General features: G+C 39.9%; 1 protein-coding gene and 2 long non-coding RNA genes across 4 annotated transcripts in view; 1 reads left to right on the top strand and 2 right to left on the bottom strand.

Annotated features, from left to right (window-relative positions):
- Nucleotides 1-5332: 5332 nt before the first annotated feature.
- LOC144650727 (uncharacterized) lies at nucleotides 5333-7162 on the bottom strand. The gene is made up of 3 exons (XR_013570177.1): nucleotides 6724-7162; nucleotides 6049-6113; nucleotides 5333-5472 (listed from the first exon to the last, which is right to left on the bottom strand). It is a non-coding gene; the product is annotated as an uncharacterized LOC144650727 (long non-coding RNA).
- A 2113-nt stretch (nucleotides 7163-9275) lies between these two features.
- The window catches only part of LOC144631938 (prominin-1-A-like), a 48837-nt gene continuing 35125 nt past the window's right edge, over nucleotides 9276-22987 (bottom strand). The window contains exon 24 of one of the 2 annotated variants that reach the window (XM_078490528.1): nucleotides 9276-9688. In XM_078490528.1, coding sequence (XP_078346654.1) covers nucleotides 9585-9688 — 104 coding nt within the window. In that variant the 3' untranslated portion in view covers nucleotides 9276-9584. The remainder of the gene's footprint in view (nucleotides 9689-22987) is intronic. The other variant, XM_078490518.1, reaches the window with a different exon arrangement.
- Nucleotides 10846-11238, top strand: LOC144632815 (uncharacterized). The gene is made up of 2 exons (XR_013566950.1): nucleotides 10846-10912; nucleotides 11033-11238. It is a non-coding gene; the product is annotated as an uncharacterized LOC144632815 (long non-coding RNA).

The raw sequence follows: 22987 nt of genomic DNA, 5'->3' as shown, positions 1-22987 counted from the left end.
GTGGACTTAATTGCTCAGCTAGCAAAATCCGAAACAGGCGAGGTCTTGGAGGAGGAGGTGGTGGTCGAAGAAAAGACAGATTTTGAAGGTAAACTGGACTTCTCTTTTCTTTTTAAGCCCAAAAATGATGTTGGAAGATACCCCGCCACAAAGTCCATCGGGCGATTCATCTACCGATTTTATGTCAGAAGTTAGAACTATCTGGGGAGAACGTCCATTTTGGATTGATGATAATGGAAGATATATGGGTCAAATTCGAGACTCATTAGACGATTACTTAATGACAATTTCGTTAGGATTGCATCCATCTGATGTGCTATTTAATATGCATAGAAACGAGTTTCATTTCGATTGTAATCAAGAATACAATGGCTGGGAACATTACCAAACATAGTTTTTTTCTCCCACAAACAGCCTTAGAAAATCTGACAGTGTGGATACTGCGACCGCTCTGGCGAAGAGGAAACATTTATTTTGGACAAATGATAGTTGCGAGATCTAGAACTGTAATGACAGTCATGCTTGGAGATATGAATGAAATTGAACGCAATGCAGAAAACTACATTCTTGAAAATTTTCCTCAATAGCTATTCAGTAGCTCATATGATTTCAATTGCATCGACGAACTGAGATTTCATTATACATTGTTCTTGATTCGCTTTTACCAGAGAGATTTGTGATGATTTGGCACCATCGTCCGTTTTGGAGGCAAGGAAACGAAGAATATTATGGAGAAATCTTCAACGCTGTCAACGGAATACTTATCATCGTGGAACTGGGCAAAACCGAGGAAAAAAATTCTTCGTAATATGTATAGATGATGGGCATTCCAAAAACCCTTTCTTGTTGAGCAAAGAATTATGCATCTGGAGTTATCAATTTTCTCGCTGCTAAAAACATTGTAATGTTAGAAGAAAATGATTTCTTTGGATCATTTTAATCTGTGACTAAAAAAAGGCGGGAAATATTGGTACAGGGAATTAGAGTGTACAAAAGTACGATTTAAGAAAATCAAGATCTTATTACAATTTTTTATTTCAACGTTTTACACCGCAGCAGGTTGGGCTGATAGCTGTATAACCCCTGCATGTCAAGTCCCATGGTACGTGACAATGTATGTAATGTTGCGACTAATCTTGCTTTAAACTGCGAACAAGCCTCTGAACATTGTTCTTGATTCGCTTTAAGCAGAGAGATTTGTGACGATTTGGCACCATCGTCCATTTTGGAGGCAAGGAAACGAAGAATATTATGGAGAAATCTTCAATGCTGTCAACGGAATACTTATCATCGTGGAACTGGGCAAAACCGAGGAAGAAATTCTTCGTTATATAAGAGATGCTATACGAACGTACAATCCTGAACAATTGTATACAGAAGCATCTGATTACGTGCTCTGGAATGTAGACTCAATTATAATTTTGTAGAGGGACACTAGTCAATAGGAGTTTAGCATATACTCCCGCTTGTCAATAGATTTCTTGTAATAAAAGAATGAATTGAAAAACAAGATCTGTTGTTACGTGACACTTATTGCGTGACTGCAACCTGTCAATCATGTTTCCTTGACAACCAGATTACTTGAAAACTGCAGTGATAAGTGCTTGTAACATAAGCTTGATTGTCGAGCTAAGAAACTATCGCCCAGTTTCATAAATATATTTCAACACAGTTTTGCTACCTTTTGACGCATGGAGCGAATGATTGATCAAGACAGGATGAAAGTGAGCATCTTCACAGATAGCATGATAACGAAGAAGAAAAAAATAAGGGACTGTGACTGTCAGAAGCTGTTCCCTTTCACCTGCTCTTCAAGGAGGAGGAAGTAATACAAGTATTTTTGCAGGATTTCAAGCCTGTAAATGCTTGAACGGATTCTACTGTGTTCATCGACTTTTTGAAGGTTTTTTTTTATTATTTTCAAAATTATTACCCTTACAATATTACAATGAACATTTTTACAGTAACATCACCTTTTACATTACAAGATTAGATTAGATAACATAGATAGTTTAGATACGATAGATAAGATAAGATAGATAAGACAGGCAGAAAGAATAGTCTAGAATTAGAGGAAGGAACAAGATCAAAATTCAAACGAGAATAACTTAATTTATTTGAAAGATGAAGCATGGAAGAACAGGAAAAATAATTTAAGAAAAATAGGGACTGTGACTGTCACAAGCCCTGTGGACGAGGAAGTTAACTCAAAATACAAGTATTTTTACTGGATATCGAGCATGTAAATACTTCAATGGATTCTTCAGAGTTCATCTATTTGAAAGTTTTTTATTATTTTCACAACCATTACCTTAGTATTACAATGAACATTTTTTACAGCTACCTCACAGGTCTATTAAATTACAAGATAAGATTAGATTAGATTAGATAGATAGATAGATGAGCTAAATTAGATAAGATAGATAGATGAGATAGATTAAATTTGATAAGATAGATAGATGAGATAGATTAGATAAGAAAGATAGATAAGATAAGATTAATTGGCATACAACGACCATAATTAAGTACATGAGCTCATAAATTACCGTTGTGCCACGGTAATTCAAACTGTCAGCATTGTTTCAGCTTCTATAGTTTTGTATTTTTTTATTTTGTTGTACTTGTAGTTAGGTAGGTAGGTAGTTACCTAGTTAATAATATATTTTTAAAATAGGCTAATTGAAATATCACGTTAAAATAAAGTTATCCTCAGTACAATACTGAATCACAAACGGGTTCTATGATTGTCTTTTAAAACCAGGTTTTTATTTCAGCTGTGATGCTCTCGATTCATCTTTAGAAAAATACCATTGCAACATCCTCCAGCCCAAGAAAACATGAAGAAGAAAAGAGGAAGAAGGAAAGAGAAGTGAATAGACAAAGAATTGAATAGAGAGAAAAGCACGGGAGTCAAAAGGAACGAATCAATGGGCAAGTGAGGGAGAGCATCAGGGAGCTCTTAAATGAATTTTTCAAAATATACCACCAGGGCAACCTCAACCAACACAGCACCATCCTCCAGCCTAACCTTGAAACTTTGAAAGAACTGACTTCTTTTCAGATTAACCATTCCTTGACGAATATCTTTTTAGTCAGGAGTTTTGCTCATCCTCGTTTCTTTTTTTTAACTTTCCACTGGTATACATTTGGCAACATATTTAGAGATACCATACTTAAACTCTGATTGCTAAATTTTTTAGACCCACCAGGAAAGTACAAGCACAAAAGAGTTTCAAGCTAAGGTTGGAGGAATGTAAGGAGAAAACATTGATTATTTGATCTCATTTTACTTAAAAATTATAATTAATTTGTTGTGTAATGGTACATTGTTAGCTGACATGTACAATGTGTAAAACAATATTGGCAATAGGATTAAATGTATGTAGCTACAGGTTTTAATTGTTATGTTAGTAATAGTTTTGTTACAGTGTCCCCCATTATATACAGGAGCTGATGAACACTTCAATTGACACTTAAATAAAGTTTTCATTACCTAATTTAATTTTATTATTGTTTCTATTGGTTTTTGGTTTGGTTTTTCACATATTTATCCCATAACTTTTCCTCTTAAAATGTTTTATTCACATATAATAAACTTGTTTGAATTAATGTTTTCACTGCAGTAATTAAAAGTCTACCATGATGGCTTGAAAGCCTATCAAAATAAGATTCATGCAGTTTTGATAATATAAAGTTAGGCAGGTTAAGATCCCACTCATTTGGGGATAGATCTTGGCAATTAAACCAAACTCTGGATCAGAAAGCAATGATGGAGGTGTAGTAATGAGGGAACTCTCTCCCCAACAACAGCTTTAACTTCACAGAGAGACCCACGGTCTTCAGCAGAATTGTCAATTTGTGTAGACAAGAAAAACTTATGGCAGATGTGACAAAGCCATGCTTAACTCACATTCAAAAGCATTTCAGGCCTTGAAAGTGTTTGAATTTAAAGTATTCCAGAGAAACCATAATAAGCTTAAGTTGACCTTCCAGTTTAGGAAAGGTCTTTACAATACCGATAGAAAAGAGGATAGAGCATAGTTTGGTTTTCAATGTCATAATTAGGGTATTACAAGTTAAGTCCAAGTTGATTTGCTCAAGGTTCAAGTAAACCTTCTTAATATAAAATTTTCAGTAAGTCATTATACATCAAAACGTTTTCAAGTAAGCCAGTTGTTTAGCTTACAAATTTAATCATTGTAATTAAATGGCTATAATTATAAATCCTTACTAGTATTAGATTTCCCATTTGTTTTTTCTAATATTGTATAATATTATATTGTTATCAATGTTGTGTGTTGTATTTTACTTCATTTATCTTGTAATAGCATTTAAATAAATACTATTGCATACAGTTCATTTGGTTTTCTAATAATTTGGTTAAACAATAACACCTCTGTAGTTGTATATTATAACATTTGTATTACTTTTAGTGGAACTTTATAAAACATTATGTAAATTTGAGCATGCCACCATTAACCCAAACTGCAATTATTTACAGGTTGCTATTATTGTTTCTAAAGTGTTGTTGTCACAGTAACAAACAAGAGACCCCATTTTTGTGTTGTTATTTCATGGGCAAAGCAGCAGAAGACATTTCAACAGAATATCTGTTATCAGTTTTATCTAAGTAATCTACAACCCGTTTGAATCATAATATTAAAGATGATTTCCAGTCCGTACTGCGCAGACTCAGGGTTTGTTTTCATTTTTGTTTTGAATTAGTTGAAATGTTACACTTCGGTGATAGCGTACATGAAGACTTTTAGTTCACCATTACGGATCGTTTCGTTCAAGAATTCACGATGAGCTAAAACGTCCGTTTGAAATACGTCGAGCTTCTTTTACTCGTTATTATTGTTTTGCAAGGATATCTGGCGTTAAAAATGAAGAAAAAGGTAAGTTTTGTCCCGGAATTTTTATTTTTGCTAGTAAACATTCTTCTGTTTGTGAGACTCACAAACATTGCAGGCGGAGATTGCGCAGTACGGACTGGAAATCATCTTTAAGTCATGAAGTATAAAAAATAATTCTTTACCCATCAGAAAAGCGAAGAATCAATACATTTATACAATAAACTGCATTTCATTGGTTCACATTATGGGGCAGGCAGTTACAAATTCAGTAATTTTTTCTTACTTGAATATGGTGAAAGAGAGTTCCCACCACTGAGGAAGAACTTTTCACTGCATAATGATTGGAAAAAAATATTTCAAGGTTAAAAACACTTACCAGTGAGGTCCTTTTCTGATCAAAATGCCACAGCATCAAGTGTGAAATCAAGGCCATGATTATTATCAATATAGTACTTTATTTCTTATCACAAAACACAACATACTTTTCATTATGTGTTTTGAAAAAAGAAATAAATACTGATAACAACTGACAAGCCATTGATTGGTCTTGAATGACTTCCATTGCTTCACAGAATGCACTGTGTTTTACTCTGAACTGGCCTGGAGACCACTGAATCTAGAATGATAAAATAAAATGTATCAAGACAAATAATCTTTAAAATAACCATGTTTTCTTTTTAAATTTACACCTTGTGATAATTAATATCCACAAACCCAACACACCAAGAATAATGATATCAAGCATGCACTAGTTTGGTGTGAAAACTTGCATGAAAAGGCAGGAGGTTTGGCAATGACAAAATACATAGATCATTTGCAAACACTTGAAAACGTGCTTTGGAAAAGCTTTTGATATGCAGGCAAGTGGTATCCACATTTGTTGAAACTCAAAATGAAAAAAAACAGGAATCAAGAGCAATATGAACAACAATTTGCAAAAAATTGCTCAGCAGTGTTTGGGTAAAGCAAATCCATCCCCCATGGCAACCGATAATTCTGGCAACCACTTTTGTTTAAATTTTATAAATCGGGAAGCTCAAGTAATGTCAGAAGATAATTGCTCAAGAGTTTTATTAAGATTTAGCATTTTAAATTCACTTATTCATCAGCACACAACTTCTTGAGCTTAAAAACAATAAAAAGCTACCAACTCTGCCTAAAAACAATGACACGTGTACAATTATTAACTTACATTCCAAAGTTTTCCTGGCATCAAATAATTTTTCGCGTATCTGGCCACTGCTGGAGTGAAGACATCTAGAAAAGACAAAAGTTTCAAATTAAATTCGAAGAAAGAATTCAGTTAACCTCACCAAACACTAAACACGTTAGAACAGTTTGAGAAGTTTGGGGGTAGCATTTGCATAATGGCGGGGCGTTCGCATGAAAAACGCGCCATATTGAGTTTAGATCGAAGTTCGTTCAAAAATCAAAGTTTTATGAAAAGAATTACAAAAACGTGCTTTCACTTTTAAGCGACAACGTGGCCAAGTGTTTAAAACTAGAATGAGCCCACAGAAGGTAGGAAAAGAGCGCTCGCGAGGGCTTCGCGCTTCAAATTCGTTCGCCAGCTCGCTTCGCTTTAAGCCAGCGACACACTGGACGATTTTATTCGCCGATCGCGGCGAATTTGATCGCCAGATATCGGCGATTTTATACGCCAGTCGCGGCGATCGGTGAAAATCGCAATCGCTGCACCGGGCACACTTGGCGATTTTCGCAATAAAATCGCCAAGTGTGTCGCCGGCCTTATCGAAGGTCTTGCTTCTACAAGCCTGTCGATCTTTTTAAATTTATATTCTGCCCTTCAAGAGTTTCGTAAACTGACAAGTAAAAATACTAAACCGAAGGGAAATGGTTGACTTACCGTTGTATTTGAATCAGCAGCGCGCAGATAGGCGAAGAAGAAACCAGTTGAATCACTGCCGTTTCGACCTGTTTTCCTCAGCAAGGATAACCAAATGGCGCTTTGAAGCAAGCTTGATAATGACTTTATCGGACGCTTCTATTGTTCAGATATCGTAATATTCATATATTGGCGTTCTTTCAGCGTCTTTTGTTTGAATAAAAAAGAGCGCGATGCGTCCACTTTTACAATAGTCCACACTGTCAAAAGCAAAATGTCGCAAAGCGCCGGTTCCAAACTTTGTCAACCCCTTCAGCTCTTTGCTTGAAGTTTATCGCTTGAAGTTTAAGCGCTGACTTTCCGGATTCCGTGTTAAGATATTACTGCTTGAAAGAAACGAAAATATTAGCCCGCGTGCAAACAATCGTCCAACAAACAATATGGATAATGGACGTGCAAGATATTTGCATGACAGTGATTTCATTGGCTTTTCTGATTGGCTAGAGTACAATGAGTGGCGTTCTTGGCCGTACTAACGTGACATATACCTTCGATTAAAACCCTTCGATTACCCCGTACTTTTTGTAAAAAATCTAAAAAGCCGAAACGCCAGCCTCCGCCGCGTGGTTAAGAAACTATAAACTTGCTTCACTGCTCCAAAATTTAAGTGCTGTTGTGCAATTGTCTTAATTAGAAAGCGGCACAATATTGTTCTGAATAGTCCCCATTGCTTGAGAAGGATTAATAAAAGAATTTAAAAAATGAAGTGGCTATTCATATCAAAACAAATGTCAGACCAAAGTACAGTTTTAAGTTGGTTTTAACGTTAGGGGGTTCGCCTTAAATTTACAATCAGAAGTGTAGAAACCGAGTATAAATCAATTTTCCACTTCATGTCCATAAAAGGGGTACCGTACCACTTCAAGTCCATAAAAAAGGTACCTGATAAAAGTTGGTAGCTAGGCACCCAATGGCTGGAATAAATCTCTTCGGCTTCAATTGTGTACCCCGAGGGAAATTAAGTCTTTTTGTGGAACACGGTTTACATTCTGAAAGGCCTATGCAAATTAAAATTGCCCTGGTTGGTGGTACAGATCAGTGTAAAAACGCTAAATTTACGGCCAAATTTGATATTCCAGTTAGAAAAGAACATTCCTCGAGCTACTGTTCGCCTGCTCCTTCGAGGACCGGGAGCTCTTATAAGAACAAAACAAGGAAATATTTTTCGGCTGTCCAATATGAATCGGTAAAAAACAGTTTATGATTGCCTAATACATAAATAGCCGAAAACATTTTAAACAGTACAGAAATACTTTTCTCATTTTGCAAGATGGTAGTCTGTGGTAAAATCAGCAGACGTGTCAGTCATGACGGCGAGCCGCGAGCCGCGAGCCGCGACTAGCTTGTACACATGCATATGCTAACCCTCGTATGTTTGGGTTTGTTTGCGCGGTCACAGCTTGCTAATATAATTATTCTAATTTCTTCGTTAATTGCTTCTGTAAATACATGAATTTTCGCCTCCTAAAATCGTTTAATGCGGCTGTTTATTTGTAATAAAATGGAGTAAGAATATTTTCGCATTGTTTAAGTTTGTTTTTATGTGGTTTTGTCGGCGATTTAAAGCATGTAAAAGCAGTTCTATGATTTTAAGTTTTCGACTCGTATACAGCAAAGACAAATATTTACACAAGGCGTACACCTTCTACATCGAAGAATCGGGTACCGCCTCTGCAATGTAACCGAAAAACGTTTTTCCTCGACTCACTTTCATCAGAGCTCTACCGTCGTCGAAAAAACAGTCCTCGAACTGTAGGCGGGCCTAATTTGAGTTAGTCATAAACTAACTGCAAAAAAAAAAATAACTCACCCAACGAAATATCAAATTAAGTCGTAAATTTGCCGATTTACGATGATCTGTACCACCAGCCGGGACAATTTCCTCACTGACATTGATCAAAATTTATACTGCCTTCTGCCCTTCATATCGCCTGTGCCCTTCCCAGAAAGAACATCGTTGAAAAACCGGGCAACGCGTAGATATTTCTCCTCCATTTTATTACAAACACACAGCCAAAAAGCTGATTTTCGAAAATTTGCATATTTATATTGGCAAGCTATGTCCACGCAAACAAACACAAACATAGGACGGAATCCTGTGGTTCAGGGCTCCCTGTTTTCGCGTTCGATTAATTTTTTGAGCAGATGAGACTGCTCGCAGACTTCAACATGCATGCCTTGTATCTACGTACTTAAAACCGCGATGTTGTTATTCACATATTCGTTTCGCGCGTTATTTGTGCTTTTACTGGGTAGAGTTGAACTTTTGTGGCGGGAAAGGGCGCAAGTAAAGAGAAAGACTTTACTTCTTCTTTACTTCTAATTTGTCCAAATCTAGTTTGGACCCACCGTTTTCGCAAATTCAAAGAAAAAGAACATTTTAACGATCACACACCTCCAAGCCAGTGGTTTCTTACGAGAAATGTCATTTTTAAAAAAGAAAGAATGCAAGGAACTAAGGCAACTTTTACCGCATTTACTTGTTATTGTTTGTTTTTTGTAAGAAAGTGTTACCAAAGAGCCGACTAAAACATTAAAAATTCCACTTTATTTCTTTTCAATGTACCTTTACTGATACTTGGAAAGAATGGAACCTCCCCCCTCTCTCCTCCTGTGGCCTTGAGGCTGAGTTTGCCGCTGGTGACCCCACAGTAACTTCGGGTTGCGCTCGGGATATTACGATCCATCTTCGGGTTTCAGAGCGTTCAACACATTTGTAGCTGGTAGTTAACTTCGGAACACTCAGGCAGTGAGTTCAAAGTTTGTGTGTTACACCATAGCTGGTAAGGGAAGATGTCCCAGGTGGGCACCGCGAGCTGTGCTCAAATTTCACTTGAGAACTTGATGCCAATTAAGTTCACGTGATTCCGTTCCAGTCCTGACCCGTCCAGGCAAGGTAGCTCTAACGGATCGTCATCAGATATTCCTGTAATGAAATAGTGTGGTAAGTAACCCATGCAAAAAAAGTTGTCCTCGTTAATTACCATATTAATCTCTCCTATCCAGTCGGGGAAACTAGTGCCAGTTGATAGCTACATCATAGCCTGCGAGCAGGCTCACCTTGGGGCACGCGCACCGCTCACGTGTCGCGACTTTGCCTTTCCCGTGTAGCTCTCGAGTTTGCCCCAGAGTGAGCCTGCTCGCAGGCTAGCTACATCACTTCTTCAAGAAGTTGCTGAGCAAGATGACGTATTTGTTCGCGCGGTTGCTTTTGGAGTACTCGTGAGCGGTCGCGCTAGTTTTTAAATTGGATGAAATAATTCAGATTCTTCGAGCGCTTCAACGAAGAATAGCCAAAACTGGTACTTATTTCCCCGACTGTATCCTTAACTAAACGATTTCTATTCTCGTCACCTGTTGCTGGGAAATGTATTGTTCTTAGAGGGGGGATCGAGGCGTTGATCAATAATAAGACCAGGGCTTGGGGTTGAAATAGAATTTTAAGAAAGCCTTTATAATGGGGTTCTAAGGAAATGAAATGAAGGCGCGGTGTCCTAAAGGTTAGGACACGCGGTCCGAATTGAGCGGTCCGGGTTTGAGCTCTGACCGGGCTCATTGTTGACGTGTTCTTAAGCAAGTCACTAACTCATAGTGTCCCTCTCTACCCAGGTGTATAAATGGGTACCCGGCGAATTTAATGCTGGCGGTAACCCTATGATGGACTGGCATCCCAATCAAGGGGACGTAGAAATACTCCTAGTCTGAAGCCTAGTCGTCTCATGCTACAGAACCCGACGTTACTAATCGAACAGTTCGGTAATCGAACTTAATCGAACTGAATCGAACTTAATCGAACGATTCGGTTCGATTAGTTCGATAATCGAACAGAATCGAACCCAAAACTTTGTGTGAGAGAGTTCGATTCCGTTCGATTTCCGAACTAATCGAACCAAATCGAACTTAATCGAACACAAAAGACAAATCTTAAATTCACCCTCATACAACCAGATAATTGAACAGTCTGTCTAAGTAACAGTAATAAATGAATAAATTTTTTATTTATGGACTTTCGGCAAAAAAACCCGAAACGCAAAGTTCAACAGACAATAGAAAATAAATCCTCCTTCACTCTAGTTGCACGTGGTCAACTGGGGCATCTCGAACGTGTGCTTGTTGCACCTTTCTGGCCAATTCGGGAGGAACTAAAATGGTAAGCAGTTTATTGTAAGTTTGACATTTGACACAAAGCTTCTCGGCCGAACAATTATTTTCTAGGAGGTAAATCCTAGAGTTAATCACTGTTTTAATCCCGTACATTTTAAATTTTTAGTGTGGTTACTGGACAACCATTTGACGATCCCAGAGGACGCTGGCGGGTTGGCGGGGGAATAAATGTTCCACTCAAGGTCCAAGTGCAGATGACGAGAACTAAAGCCAGAAACCTATCGAGAGCCTTGAATCAAATTGGAGTACAAAACACGTTGAAAGAATGTGAAGAAATAAGCGACAAACAGTAATAAAATTGACATCAATTTCCTTTCTGTTTATTTATTCGTTGTTCTGGGCTAAACAACCGCGCCTGTGACACTCGTATTCACACCCGTTTATTGGGAACATACCGTCATTTGCAGCCAAATGTAATTAGACCGTGAATTTTACGACCGTTGTTTTTTAATCAACATCCATTTTCCATGATTTTCAAATCGAACCCAGTCGAACTTAATCGAGCCTAATCGAACTTAATCGAACGTTCGATTTAGTTCGATTACTCAAAATTTTTTGTGAGAGTTCGATTCTGTTCGATTACCGAACTTAATCGAACCTAATCGCGTGATTACAGTTCGATTCAGTTCGAGTAAGTTCGATTAATCGAACGTTCGATTTGGTTCGATTAGTAACGTCGGGTACAGAAACAGGAAAAAGCTCCAGTCTCCGGGGTCACTGGGCTCGAACGCAGACATTACCTTTTATACCCCTTCCGAAAACACTCGGGCGATTGAGCTCACTATCACGATGGAAGGAGTTTTGTGATTATTTACGTTACACACTTGCAATATGAGGGTTTTGGCGCAAATCCAAAAAAATGTGTTCGGGGCTTCGCCTGGCTCGCCTGCCGGCTTCGCCATTCTCGCCCCTCACTGTTTTTTTGGATTTGCGTCCAAAACCCTCATATTGCAAGTGTGTCGGGGTTAGATGACAGCCTTTCAACCCATGCACATGTATCTAGGCAAAAAGGCACCCTTTTAACACTTGTTGAGGACTGTCCTAAAACAAGTGGCCCCCGCCAAGCCCCAAAGAACAGGCGCGCCAGAATTATTTTTCAATTGAACAAATATTTTTTACTTTGTATATGCACCAAATGGCTGCCGCAAGATATTCGTCAGAAGTTTTGCAAGCTATGATGGAGGAAAACCTCCGTGAATTTCAAAGAAACCCGCAAAGAAATTTGTCTTTTTTACTGGCCAACACCGATTTTAACGATTGGCTCCGAGTATGGAAAATGGACATACCCGAAACCGAAAAAAACAACAAAGATCTTTTAATTTTTGCAAAAAAACACAAAAAAAAGTTTTATGATCTTTTGGAAAGTGAAATTGAAGAATTGAATGACATAAAAGCAAGCTTCGGGCTTAAAGTAAAATTTTCGATGAAAAGAAACGGAGTTACGCAACACATGGAGCACTATTTCAGAGAAAGAGAACCGCGTCTTTTTACAAAAAACACCAAAGACCGAATAAAAAAAGAGTTTGACGAATTTATTGACAAAGCAAAGGGAGAAATCGAGGCTTGGTCGGAGAGGGGCTCGGGGTGGGTTGTTGAAAGAATAACAAGGGCGTACACCTATGTTGCGCGTTATCGGCCATTGCGCGGAGGAACTTACTTGCCTTTGCCTCCCAAACTGGCAAACAAAAAAGCAATTATTAACGTGCAAAACAGTGACAACCAGTGTTTAAAATCGGCTTTGAGAGCTGCTTTATTCCCGCCTGCGAACGGAAAAGATCCTCAAAGAACAAGTAAATATCCCGTTGATGACGGCATAAACTACAACGGAATCGATTTTCCGACACCCCTAAAGCAGATTGACAGGCTTGAGGCGCAAAACAGAAACCTTGCAATAAATGTTTTTGGGTGGCACTTGAAAGACGGGTGTGTGATACCTCTCAGACAAAGCGAAAAAGAAAACAAAATACCCCGTATAAACCTTATGTTGATTGAGTCAGGATTGAAACAGCACTACTGTTTTATAAAAAGAATTAGCGCTTTGTTACACGACCAAACCAAACACAGTAACAAAAAACACTTTTGCATGATGTGTTTGACAAATTTTACAAGAGAAGACTTGCTTGAAAAGCACAAAAAGTATTGCAATGGGGTCAAAGGCAAGCCAACAAGAATCGAAATGCCAGATGAGGAGAAAAACACCCTTTCTTTTAAAAACTACCAAAAACAAATGAAAGCGCCTTATACGATTTACGCCGACGGCGAGGCATTGTTAAAAAAAGAGCGCCGAGAAACGCCCGAGAACCGCCAGAAAAGTTACACGTACAAAACAGAAAAGCACGAGGCATGCGGATTCGCTTACACGCGTGTAAGAAGTGATGGTGAACACGAAAAACCATTCGTTTACAGAGGAGAAAACGCCGTTGAAGTATTTTTGAACTGTCTTTTAATTGAAGAAAAGAAAATAAGATATGAATTGTCAAAGCCAAAACCTCTCCTTATGACGCAAAAAGACTGGGCAAACTTTAAAAAAGCCGAAAACTGCCACATCTGCGAAAAATCGTTGGTGAAACAAAACTTTTTAGACTCTTTGCCGGTTTGGCTTAAATCTAATAAAAAGGAGTTTGATTACTTAGGACAGTTACACAAAAAATGCTATTACGAAAGAATAGAATTGGCGAATACTCTTAATAGCGGGAACCATTATAAGCTAAAAAAGCTTGAAAAAAAATCACACAAATTAGCCGCTGAAAACCAAAAAAACTGCCTAGCGTGCAAAGAGCCGCTTATCCAGCCGAACTACAAGGATGCGGTGAGGGATCATTGTCACATAACAGGCAATTTTCGAGGAGCCGCGCACAACGTGTGTAACTTAATGATGAAAATAAATCCAAAAAATATTCAAATACCAGTTGCATTTCATAACCTGAGTGGCTACGATGCTCACCATTTGATGCAGTCAATTTCGAAGATTTCAAAAGAGGCACAGAAAGAGGTAAAGTGTGTTGCAAACAACATGGAAAAATACATTACATTTTCACTGGGGGGTTTAAGGTTTATTGACACTTTGAACTTTTTACTTGGAAAGCTTGAAAAACTTGTAGAAGATACGCCGAAGGATGCATTAAATATGACGAAAAAGGTTTTCTTTGAAAAAAGTGAACTGTTGTTAGACAACGGAAAATATCCAAGCGAATACGTTGAAGTGTGGGAGGAATTTAATTATAACAACTTGAGTGAAAGTTTTTTTAAAGGTGGGGACGAAACTAAAGAAAAATGGCAAATTGTCAATAACATCCACATAACAGATGAAGGATACAAAGAAGCAAAAACCATTTTTATAGAAAAATTTGGCTTGTTAACACAAAAGGGGATTTATCCCTATGAATACATGGACTCATGGGAAAGATTTAAAGAAACAACTTTGCCGAAAAAAGAAAAGTTCTACAGTAAACTTACAGGCGAGCACATAACAGACAAAGAGTATGCACACGCGCAAAAAGTGTGGGAAACCTTTGGCTGCCAAAATCTTGGAGACTACCACGATTTGTATGTCAAAACGGACGTTACCCTGTTAGCGGACGTTTTTGAAAACTTTCGAAAATTATGCCTTGAGAAGTACAATCTGGATCCCGCAAATTATTACACGTCGCCAGGTCTTTCTTGGGATGCGCTTTTGAAAAAGACAGGTGTGGAGCTTGAGTTACTCACAGACTACGAAATGCACCTCTTCGTCGAAAGGGGAATAAGAGGCGGGATTTCGTCGGTAAGCAAGAGATATGCAAAGGCGAACAACCCATATGTTAAGGGATTTGATCCGAGTCAACCAAAAAAATACATAATGTATCTCGATGCGAATAACCTTTACGGGTGGGCAATGAGCAAGCCGCTTCCGAAAAGTGGTTTTAGATGGAAAAAGGTTATGCCAACAGAAAAAGAAATAATGACAAAAAAAGAGCATGCAAAAACTGGATGGATTATGGAGGTGGAGTTAGAATATCCGAAAGAGCTGCATGACGCTCACGACAGTTACCCATTAGCGCCAGAGAAAAAGAAAATAGACAAAGAAATGTATTCGCCTTACCAAAAGAAATTAATGAATGATCTTGAATTAAACCCCCCAAACACTGAAAAGCTTGTTTTAACGCTTGAAGACAAAACCAATTACGTCGTGCATTACCGAAACTTGCAGTTTTATTTAAAACAGGGAATGAAACTCAAAAAAGTGCACAGGGTTTTAGAGTTTGAACAGGAATGCTGGATGGAGCCCTACATCCGGATGAACACAGAATTCCGAAAAAAAGCAAAAAACAACTTTGAAAAGACCTTTTACAAGCTAATGAACAACTCGGTTTTTGGAAAAACAATGGAAAACCTGAGAAACCGTGTAGACATAAGAATAGTGAGAAGCGACGAGACAAATAAAATAAGAAAATTGGTCGCAAGTCCATTGTATTCAAGGCACGTGATGTTTTCAAACGATCTTGTCGGAATAGACATGCGAAAAAGTAAGCTGTTTCTCAATAAACCGGTCTACACAGGCATGACTATCCTTGACGTAAGCAAGCTATGCATGTATGACTTCTTTTACAACCATCTGAAAAAGGAGTACGGGGAGCGTTGCGAGCTTTTGTATACAGACACAGACAGCCTTTTGCTTGTGATAGAAACAGAAGACGTTTACGCGGACATGGCAAAAAACATCGGCGAGTACGACACAAGCGACTACCCCGAAGAGCATTCACTTTATTCGAAAGAAAACAAAAAGGTGTTGGGGAAAATGAAAGACGAATGCGCAGGAAAACTGATTTCAGAGTGTGTTTGTTTGAGGCCGAAAATGTATTCAATAATGACAGAAGGTGAAAGCGAAAATGAAATCGAAAAAATAAAGAAAAACTTTCCTGAGGCAAAAATAAAAGAGTGCACTTGCGAAGGGGAAAAAATGCAGGTAATAATGGCAAACGACGAAGAATTGGTCAAAAAAATAAAAGAGAAACATCCGAAAGCAAGTGAGTCAAAATGTTGTAACACGCTGAAAGTGGACGAAAAAAATATAAAAAAGGCAAAGGGGGTGAAAGAGTGCGTGACGAAAAATGAGATAAATCATAAAGACTTCAAAGATGCACTTTTTCAAAACAAGGAAAGCTTTCACGAAATGCACATGCTAAGAAGCTATGCCCACGAGATGCATTCAATAGTGGTAAACAAAAAATCGCTGTCGCCATTTGACACAAAGAGATGGATAAATGAAGATGGGATAAACACTTTGGCATATGGGCACTATCGGATGGGTGCGGAGCACGAGAGCGAAGCTCTTGCAGAGAAGGGGCAAAAAAAAGAGCCCACCGCCCCATAAAAGGGGGTGAAAAAACTAACTAGCCGCCAAGCAAAGGTCTCTCTAGAGTGCTTTAATAAATAAAAAGCCACTCAGGAGTGCCCAAGGGGCACCGGCACGCACCCGTGTGAGAAAAGAAACCAGTGACAGCGACGACGCAAAACACGAGGAGACAGAACATTTTTTTTGCTGTACCGAGAAGGGGCAAGTGTTTAAATGACTCGCTGAACAATAAAAGAAGTAGCAACGCCGGCTGCAACGCCAGAAATTCCCATAAAAAAGGTTCGTATTTTTGTTGCAGGGGGCTGGGGCCCCGACAGAACGTTTATAGCTTTTCTGAGCCCAAGGGGCTCAAGCACTAAGTGCTTGGTGGTAACTGTGTATTTGGAGGAATAACAAGCAATTCTTCACGCACGAAGCCGCGCTTTGGACCATCGTGCAAGTAATAAAGAACTGGCTGATTAGGTTTAGTAACAGACCTTTCAATGCTGTAGACTTTTAATGACCAAATCGGATCTGTAGCCCTTTTTACGCCGCCTTCCAGCTCGCCAGGTTGGTAGAGAAAGCGCACATTAACGAGAGAGGGGAGTTTTTTTCTTTCAAGCCAACAGGTCTTGTATATTTTGAGGACGGCTTGGACGAAACAGCCTTTTCTTTGATTGCAGCAGCAGGTTTCTTACCAGTAAGACTGGTTACTTCGTTGTTCAGAGCGGCAACAACTTCGGGAAGCCTTTTTACCCACGCTGTCGACCGCTGGCCAGATGGCAGGTTCATCTCGACACCGTACTGATAACCAAACAGGCGCCCTGCCAGTGTTTGATTAAAACGTTCAACAATAGCTTGATCTCTGTGAATGTTAACACGCCCGCGTCTAATATAGATTTTGTGATTTTCCATTTCTTTAGTAACAGCTCCCATGAATTCGCGACCAGGGTCAACTTGCAGCATCTGTGGCCATTTTAGTGCACTTCGCCTGTAAATTGTCTGAAAACCTTTTGCAACCTCAGTTGAATCTTTGGAGGTCAAAGGCTCGGCCTCTTTGAAACGGCTGGCAACGTCAACAACAGTCAGCGCGTATTTGTAAACTTTTCGCCCTCGCGGCAGTTTGTCGTGTGGCAGAAAAAGAAGGTCCGCCTGGTGGACCGCGTTTGGAGAAGAAACATCGAATTTTGGGCGAGGAACGTATCGTGGTGCCGGTAGGTAGATCTGCCAAAGGGCCTGCTTAACTAGCCACTTTTTTGCGGCATCTTCGGAAACCTTAGAAGCCTCGGCTAATTTTTTTATCGCAGCAATTCCCTTTCAGTAGCCCTGGGGGCTATAGTAGACTTTCGAGATTTTCTTCGAAAAGTTTTGCTCCGCAAAAATCTTTGCATCCATGCGTATACAAGAAAAAAAAGAAACGTTTAAAGAAACCGAAAGGCAGCGTACCCAAGAGCAAGAGCGCCTGCGCCAACAAACATCAGTTCACCTTGTTTCTGCTGCTCGCTTGGCTGATAAAAATCAGAGAACTTGGGTTCTTTCGGAGGAATCATTTGTTTGTCAGGATGTGCCTGGTTGTAGAGTTTGAAAGCGTAGTCTGTGTTCGTAAAGTTTTGTTTCGCTTGCTGTTTGATCTCATTGTTGGTTTCGATCCAGTCGAGAAGCTTCGTGCGGTCGCGAGAGTACTTCGCGTAAGCTGCCTGGTAAGCCTCGAGAGCTTTGTCGTGTCTTTCTTTTTCTTTCAAAGCGGCGTCATCTCCGCCACCCAAAGCTCGAGCAAGATAGTTGCCGCCAATGAAAGCAGCAGCGTTCAAGATAGCTCCGCCAGCCATAATCGCTACGCTTGCCATTGTGTGTTTTTGTTCTTATATTATGATATTTTTTTTTTTTAATTGGTGGGGAGAATTTTCTGGTCCTCGAGATACTGTTTAAGTGCAACGCTGCCAGCCATGACGGCTGTGAACTTTACATAGTTCATAAAACTGCTGCTTGGGTCGGATGTGAAGTTTTCTTTTACAACTTTTTTGGCAGCCCAGCCGATTCCGGCGGCGAGACCTGTAATGGTGGCGGCATCCATGAGCGTTTTCACGAGCTTGTTGTCGGACATGGCGGTTCAGTATAAAATAATAAAAAATATTCAATTGAAAAATTTTTTTGTTTATTCTTCACCGTTTTGCGAAGCAAAGTTTGCAACTTCTTCACCAGATTCAACTTCTTTTGTTTTTTTTATACCTCTTTTAAAAATTGTATCCTCATCCTTTTGCACCCGAATAGCGGTTTTAACGCAAGTTTTGGAAAATTCAAACCAAAGTAATGCAATACCAGCCATAGCTGCACCTTTAACAAGGCTGTCAAGAATAAAACCAAGGGACATTGTCGGTATAATAAATGAAAAATAAATGTTCAAAAGAAATTTTTTAATCCATCGGACGGATTCCTCTTTGTTTGCGAGGTCTAATGGCATTTTGGATTGTCGAAGGCGTGTCTGAAGAACGCGTTGCAACCCTTCCAATACTTTCTGCTGTAACTGGTGTGTCATCAGTTATAAGAGTTGGCGGAGCTTTAAATGTTGGACTTCTTTTTTCGTTTATAAAGGCTTTTATGTCTTCGCGTTTCACATAAGTTGTAACGATTGCAACGCCGATACCAAGCAAAGATATCCATTGATTTGTGGTGAGACCGCTTGATTGCGGCTGAGCCTCGGGCTGAGCTGGTTCCGTTACGTCCGGTGGTGTTACATTTCGCTTTGCAGCAGCAGATTTCTTTTCCTTTTCTTTTGCAATTATTGCAGCAGCCTCGACAGCAGCTTTTTTCTGTGCTTCACGAGCCTGTTTTGTTTTTTCAGCTGCAAGCTTGCCAGCAGCAACTCGCTTTGGATTTTTGGCAGGCTTTGTTGCTGGAGTTGTTGAAGTAACTTGTTTCTGTTCTTCTTGAGCGATCGGAGTTTGTTCGAGCTCGGCCATTTATAAAAAAAAAAAAAATAATATTTAAATAGAAAATTGCTCAGCAAGATTTTTTGCTAAGCAATTGCTAAGCATTGTTCAGTAATTACTTAGCATTTTCTTAGCATTGCTCAGAAAAATCTTCAGTAGTGTTTGTGTCCGCATCTTTGGAAGCACCTTTGGTTTCGCACAGCGAAGTGTGCGACTTTGTAGCTTCGTTTAAATCAACGTGCTTTGTTGTGATGAGCGCAGCATTTGCAACGGCAAGAAAGCGACCACATTTCAAAGCCAGACCGCCAGCCAAAGTTGACAGCTCTTTACTGATGATGTAGTCGTTTTTTAGTTCCTTTTGATAATCATTGACGTCCTTGATATTTACGGCCATACCAACGACTTTAGTTACAAGAAAAATAAAGCTGTCGATCAAGCTGTCGGTTGTTTTGGATCCAACGTATGCCTCATATCTCTTTAAGTACTTTTCAACTTCTTTATCTGTCAAGCGCTTCACCTGCTCGTGTGTCAGTTGCACACCGATTGCTTCTTTGGCTTTTCCTGTTGAAACAAGGATTGCAAGCTGTTCACGCAAAGCAGGAATGTCAGGGCCTTGAATGAGTGCCATAGCGCTTTCTGTACTTTCTGGTTCAGCTCCTAGCAGTTCCATTACGGAAGCTAATTCTTGTTCACTTGCAGCGCCCTTGACGCTCTCGGGAGGAGAAGTTGCGAACGGGTCAGCCATTTATTACTCTAAAAAATATGTTCAATAAGAAAATTTTGTGCCGTAAGGGTGGCGATGAGAAATGACAAGATGCGAAAACTTATTTTTTTTTAGCTTTAAAATGATTTCTTTGTAATCCTCATGGGCAAGTTCGCCAGCGTAATCCTCAAAGATTGCCTTCGTGGTCTTGGCAGAGGGGGTGTAAAAGAAAACGATTGCCGCAACATTTTCGCGGAATGAGGATGTTATGCTTGTCAATTTTTGAGTTAACACCCATATGCTCAAGCCTGCGTGGCGAGCAGAGAAAGCAAGATTCACCAACTCCCCTGTTCTTCCTTTTACATCTTTCGAAGCAGCACAGTCGTCGAGGATGATAAGCGTGTTCGTACCCTCAAAAAGAAATCTTGAAAGCCTTAACCAAGATTCCACCTCGTGCTGCTCGCAAATGAAAACAAAAAATCGAATATCTTCCTCAGCAAAGCGATAATAAGTCTTGTTGTGCTCGAAAGTCGGGCAGATGAGCACGATGTAGTCAAACTTGCCTCGGAAAGGGCCACAAAGCTGATTGACCACGTATCTTGTTTTTCCTGAGTTCGTTGGTCCCACAATGAGGGCGTTGAAGGGTATATTGGCAGGATCCATCTTCGTTCGTATATGTACCTAAGGTACACTTTTTCAAAGAAAAAATTATAAAAGCACAGATTCTAACTGCCTGCCAAGTATATTCATTTGGGCGTCGCTGATTACGTAAATGTGGCAGTTCAAATTACCTGAGCCGCTTGCTTTCCTCTCTAGCTCAAGCTGGACACCGTCCTTTGTGTTCACAAGGCGCGTGCCGCTTCCGTGCATCGAGTGGTCAGCCATGGAACGCAGATCAATAAGAAGGCCAAACTTGTCTTCTGTGTAAAACTTTTGCATAGTCATGTGCTGCGTTTTATTTTTTTCTTTCATGTAGAATCTTTTAACTTCTCCCCAAATGTCCATTCCTTCGATGCCGTTGTTGTACAGCATGTTTGGCGAGCCGTTGACAGTGATGCTTACTTTTGTAAGGTCCGGGTTAATGTACTTTTCCGAGCTCCTTGCACCTTTGTTATATTGCTCAATAAATAGGAGCAAGATACCTTTCATGGACCTCCTCTGCGGGTTGACCCTTAGATTCAGACGTGTGTCGGAGCCTTTTGCAAAAGTCGTCACTTTATCACGCTGGATGTGGTCGTAAGCGAACTCTTTGCCGCCCGAATAAGCGCTGAACGCTTCATCTGCAATTTCCTCGCTTCTTATCATCTCGTACTCCAGCTGGATGTTTGTCAACTTGTATTTTAGTTTTGTTGTATCTGAGCCTCTGACCACATGTTCGGCTGCCGCGAGCTTCAGTTCGAACACAAGATCGTTGTATAGTGCCTGAGGATAAAATGCCCCATGGTCAGTTAAAATCTGGTGATCCAGTCGGATGCGGTATTTATTTCCATATATCTCATTCAGCTTTTTTTCTGCGTCCACACCTGAAGTTTTCTTATCGCCAGCATTTGAGCGAATTTTGTTGAGGTCCTCGCTCTGAATGCCCTCTGGCACCCTGTCGTCGCGCTCCTCCTGCGAAAGGAAAAAGTCCTCAAATATTTTGTAGATGTCATAGCCAACCGTGTCCTGCACGACGGTGCCTTCGTACTTTACAACAAACTTGTCGACCAGAGCTCGGCTGACGTTGTCAACCAGAAAGTTATTGGCATGGCCTCCGCTCAAGTCGATGTTGAAGCGCAGCGCCAGCGAGCCGGGCACAATGACCTCGTTTTCGTTCAGCTTTGGCACTGAAACATACAACGTTTCCTCTGGATTGGCTTCAGTGCGGTCAAAAGTGATTCGTTTTACAGCGCGCTCGGCTTTCAGTGCGCCGAGTATTTTCTCTGTGCGTCCCGGTCGAAGGTTTTCTTGAACAGCAGCCATCTCTCGATTGGTTTTATTGTTAAACTGAAAAGTTTAATTTGAAAATATATATAAATTACGTGATGGCGGAAGGTGGTGGTGAGTTTGGATACGAGGACCATGATTTGGACCGAGATCTTGACCACAACAGTGATAACGATGATGAAGAGGAACAAGAGGTCGACACAACCAGACCATTTCAGCCCGGGGAGGCATCCACACCCTACCATGGGGGTGAACAACATGAAATGCAAACGATGCAGCACGAACAGAGCGGGCTGCCAGACACATCCTGCGAAGAAACACCTTTTTTGGGAAGCTTTATTCATCAAGATGACAAACCGGCAATGATTGACAGAGCTAAAGATTTTATCAAAAGAAAATTCCCCAAAGTGAACTTCGCAAAATTAGACCCAATAGGTTTTAGCAAAAAGAGTGGCAATGAAACTACAATTGTATCCTTTGGATCAAAAGGTGGCGAGACCGAAATTTTCAAAAAAGACGGAACTGGCCTTCTCAAAAAATTCACAGACAAGTTTAAAGCCCCCCTTGGGCCAAAAGCGGAATCTCTGATTGCTCAAGACAATGAAGAAATAAGAGAAAGAAGACAAATATTAAGAGAAGCTGAAAGTCAAATACAACAGGGAGAAACAATTGCCATGCAGAAAGAAAAAGCCACCCAAGAAGTAGAAGATTTCAGAATAAGAATCGAGCGAACAAATGCCAAGATGGATCAACTTGGGTCAAATGTTGAAAATGAATCAGAATTGCGCAGACTTAAGCAACTGAAAAAAAATCTTGAAAAGGATTTTGAAAACAAAAAAAAAGAAGTTGCTGCTCTTGAAAAACAAGTTAAGCAAATTGCAAAAGAACAAACACGAGTCGACCAACTAAGGGCAAGCCTCGCTGCCAAAGAGAGCGAAAGAAACACTTTGCAAGAAAGGCTCAACGACACAAGAGCGTTGGATGATCTTAAAGAGCAAGAAGATGAGCTCAAGCGCCAAAACGAGGAAGACAAAAAAATTATTGAGGATGAGAATGCCTCCCCCACTGACAAACAAGCCGCGGAAGAAAGAGTTGCGGAAAGAACCGAGGAGCTCGGGCGTTTGCAAACGCAGATTGCAGAAAGAGAAAGGGCGCTTCCACTTCGTGAGAGGATCAAAGAGATCTTCA

The sequence above is a fragment of the Oculina patagonica genome, chromosome 1 (assembly GCF_052425735.1).
Source record: "Oculina patagonica isolate OP01 chromosome 1, crgOcupat, whole genome shotgun sequence".
Lineage (NCBI taxonomy): Eukaryota > Metazoa > Cnidaria > Anthozoa > Scleractinia > Oculinidae > Oculina > Oculina patagonica.
This window is presented reverse-complemented; position numbering and strand designations above follow the sequence as displayed.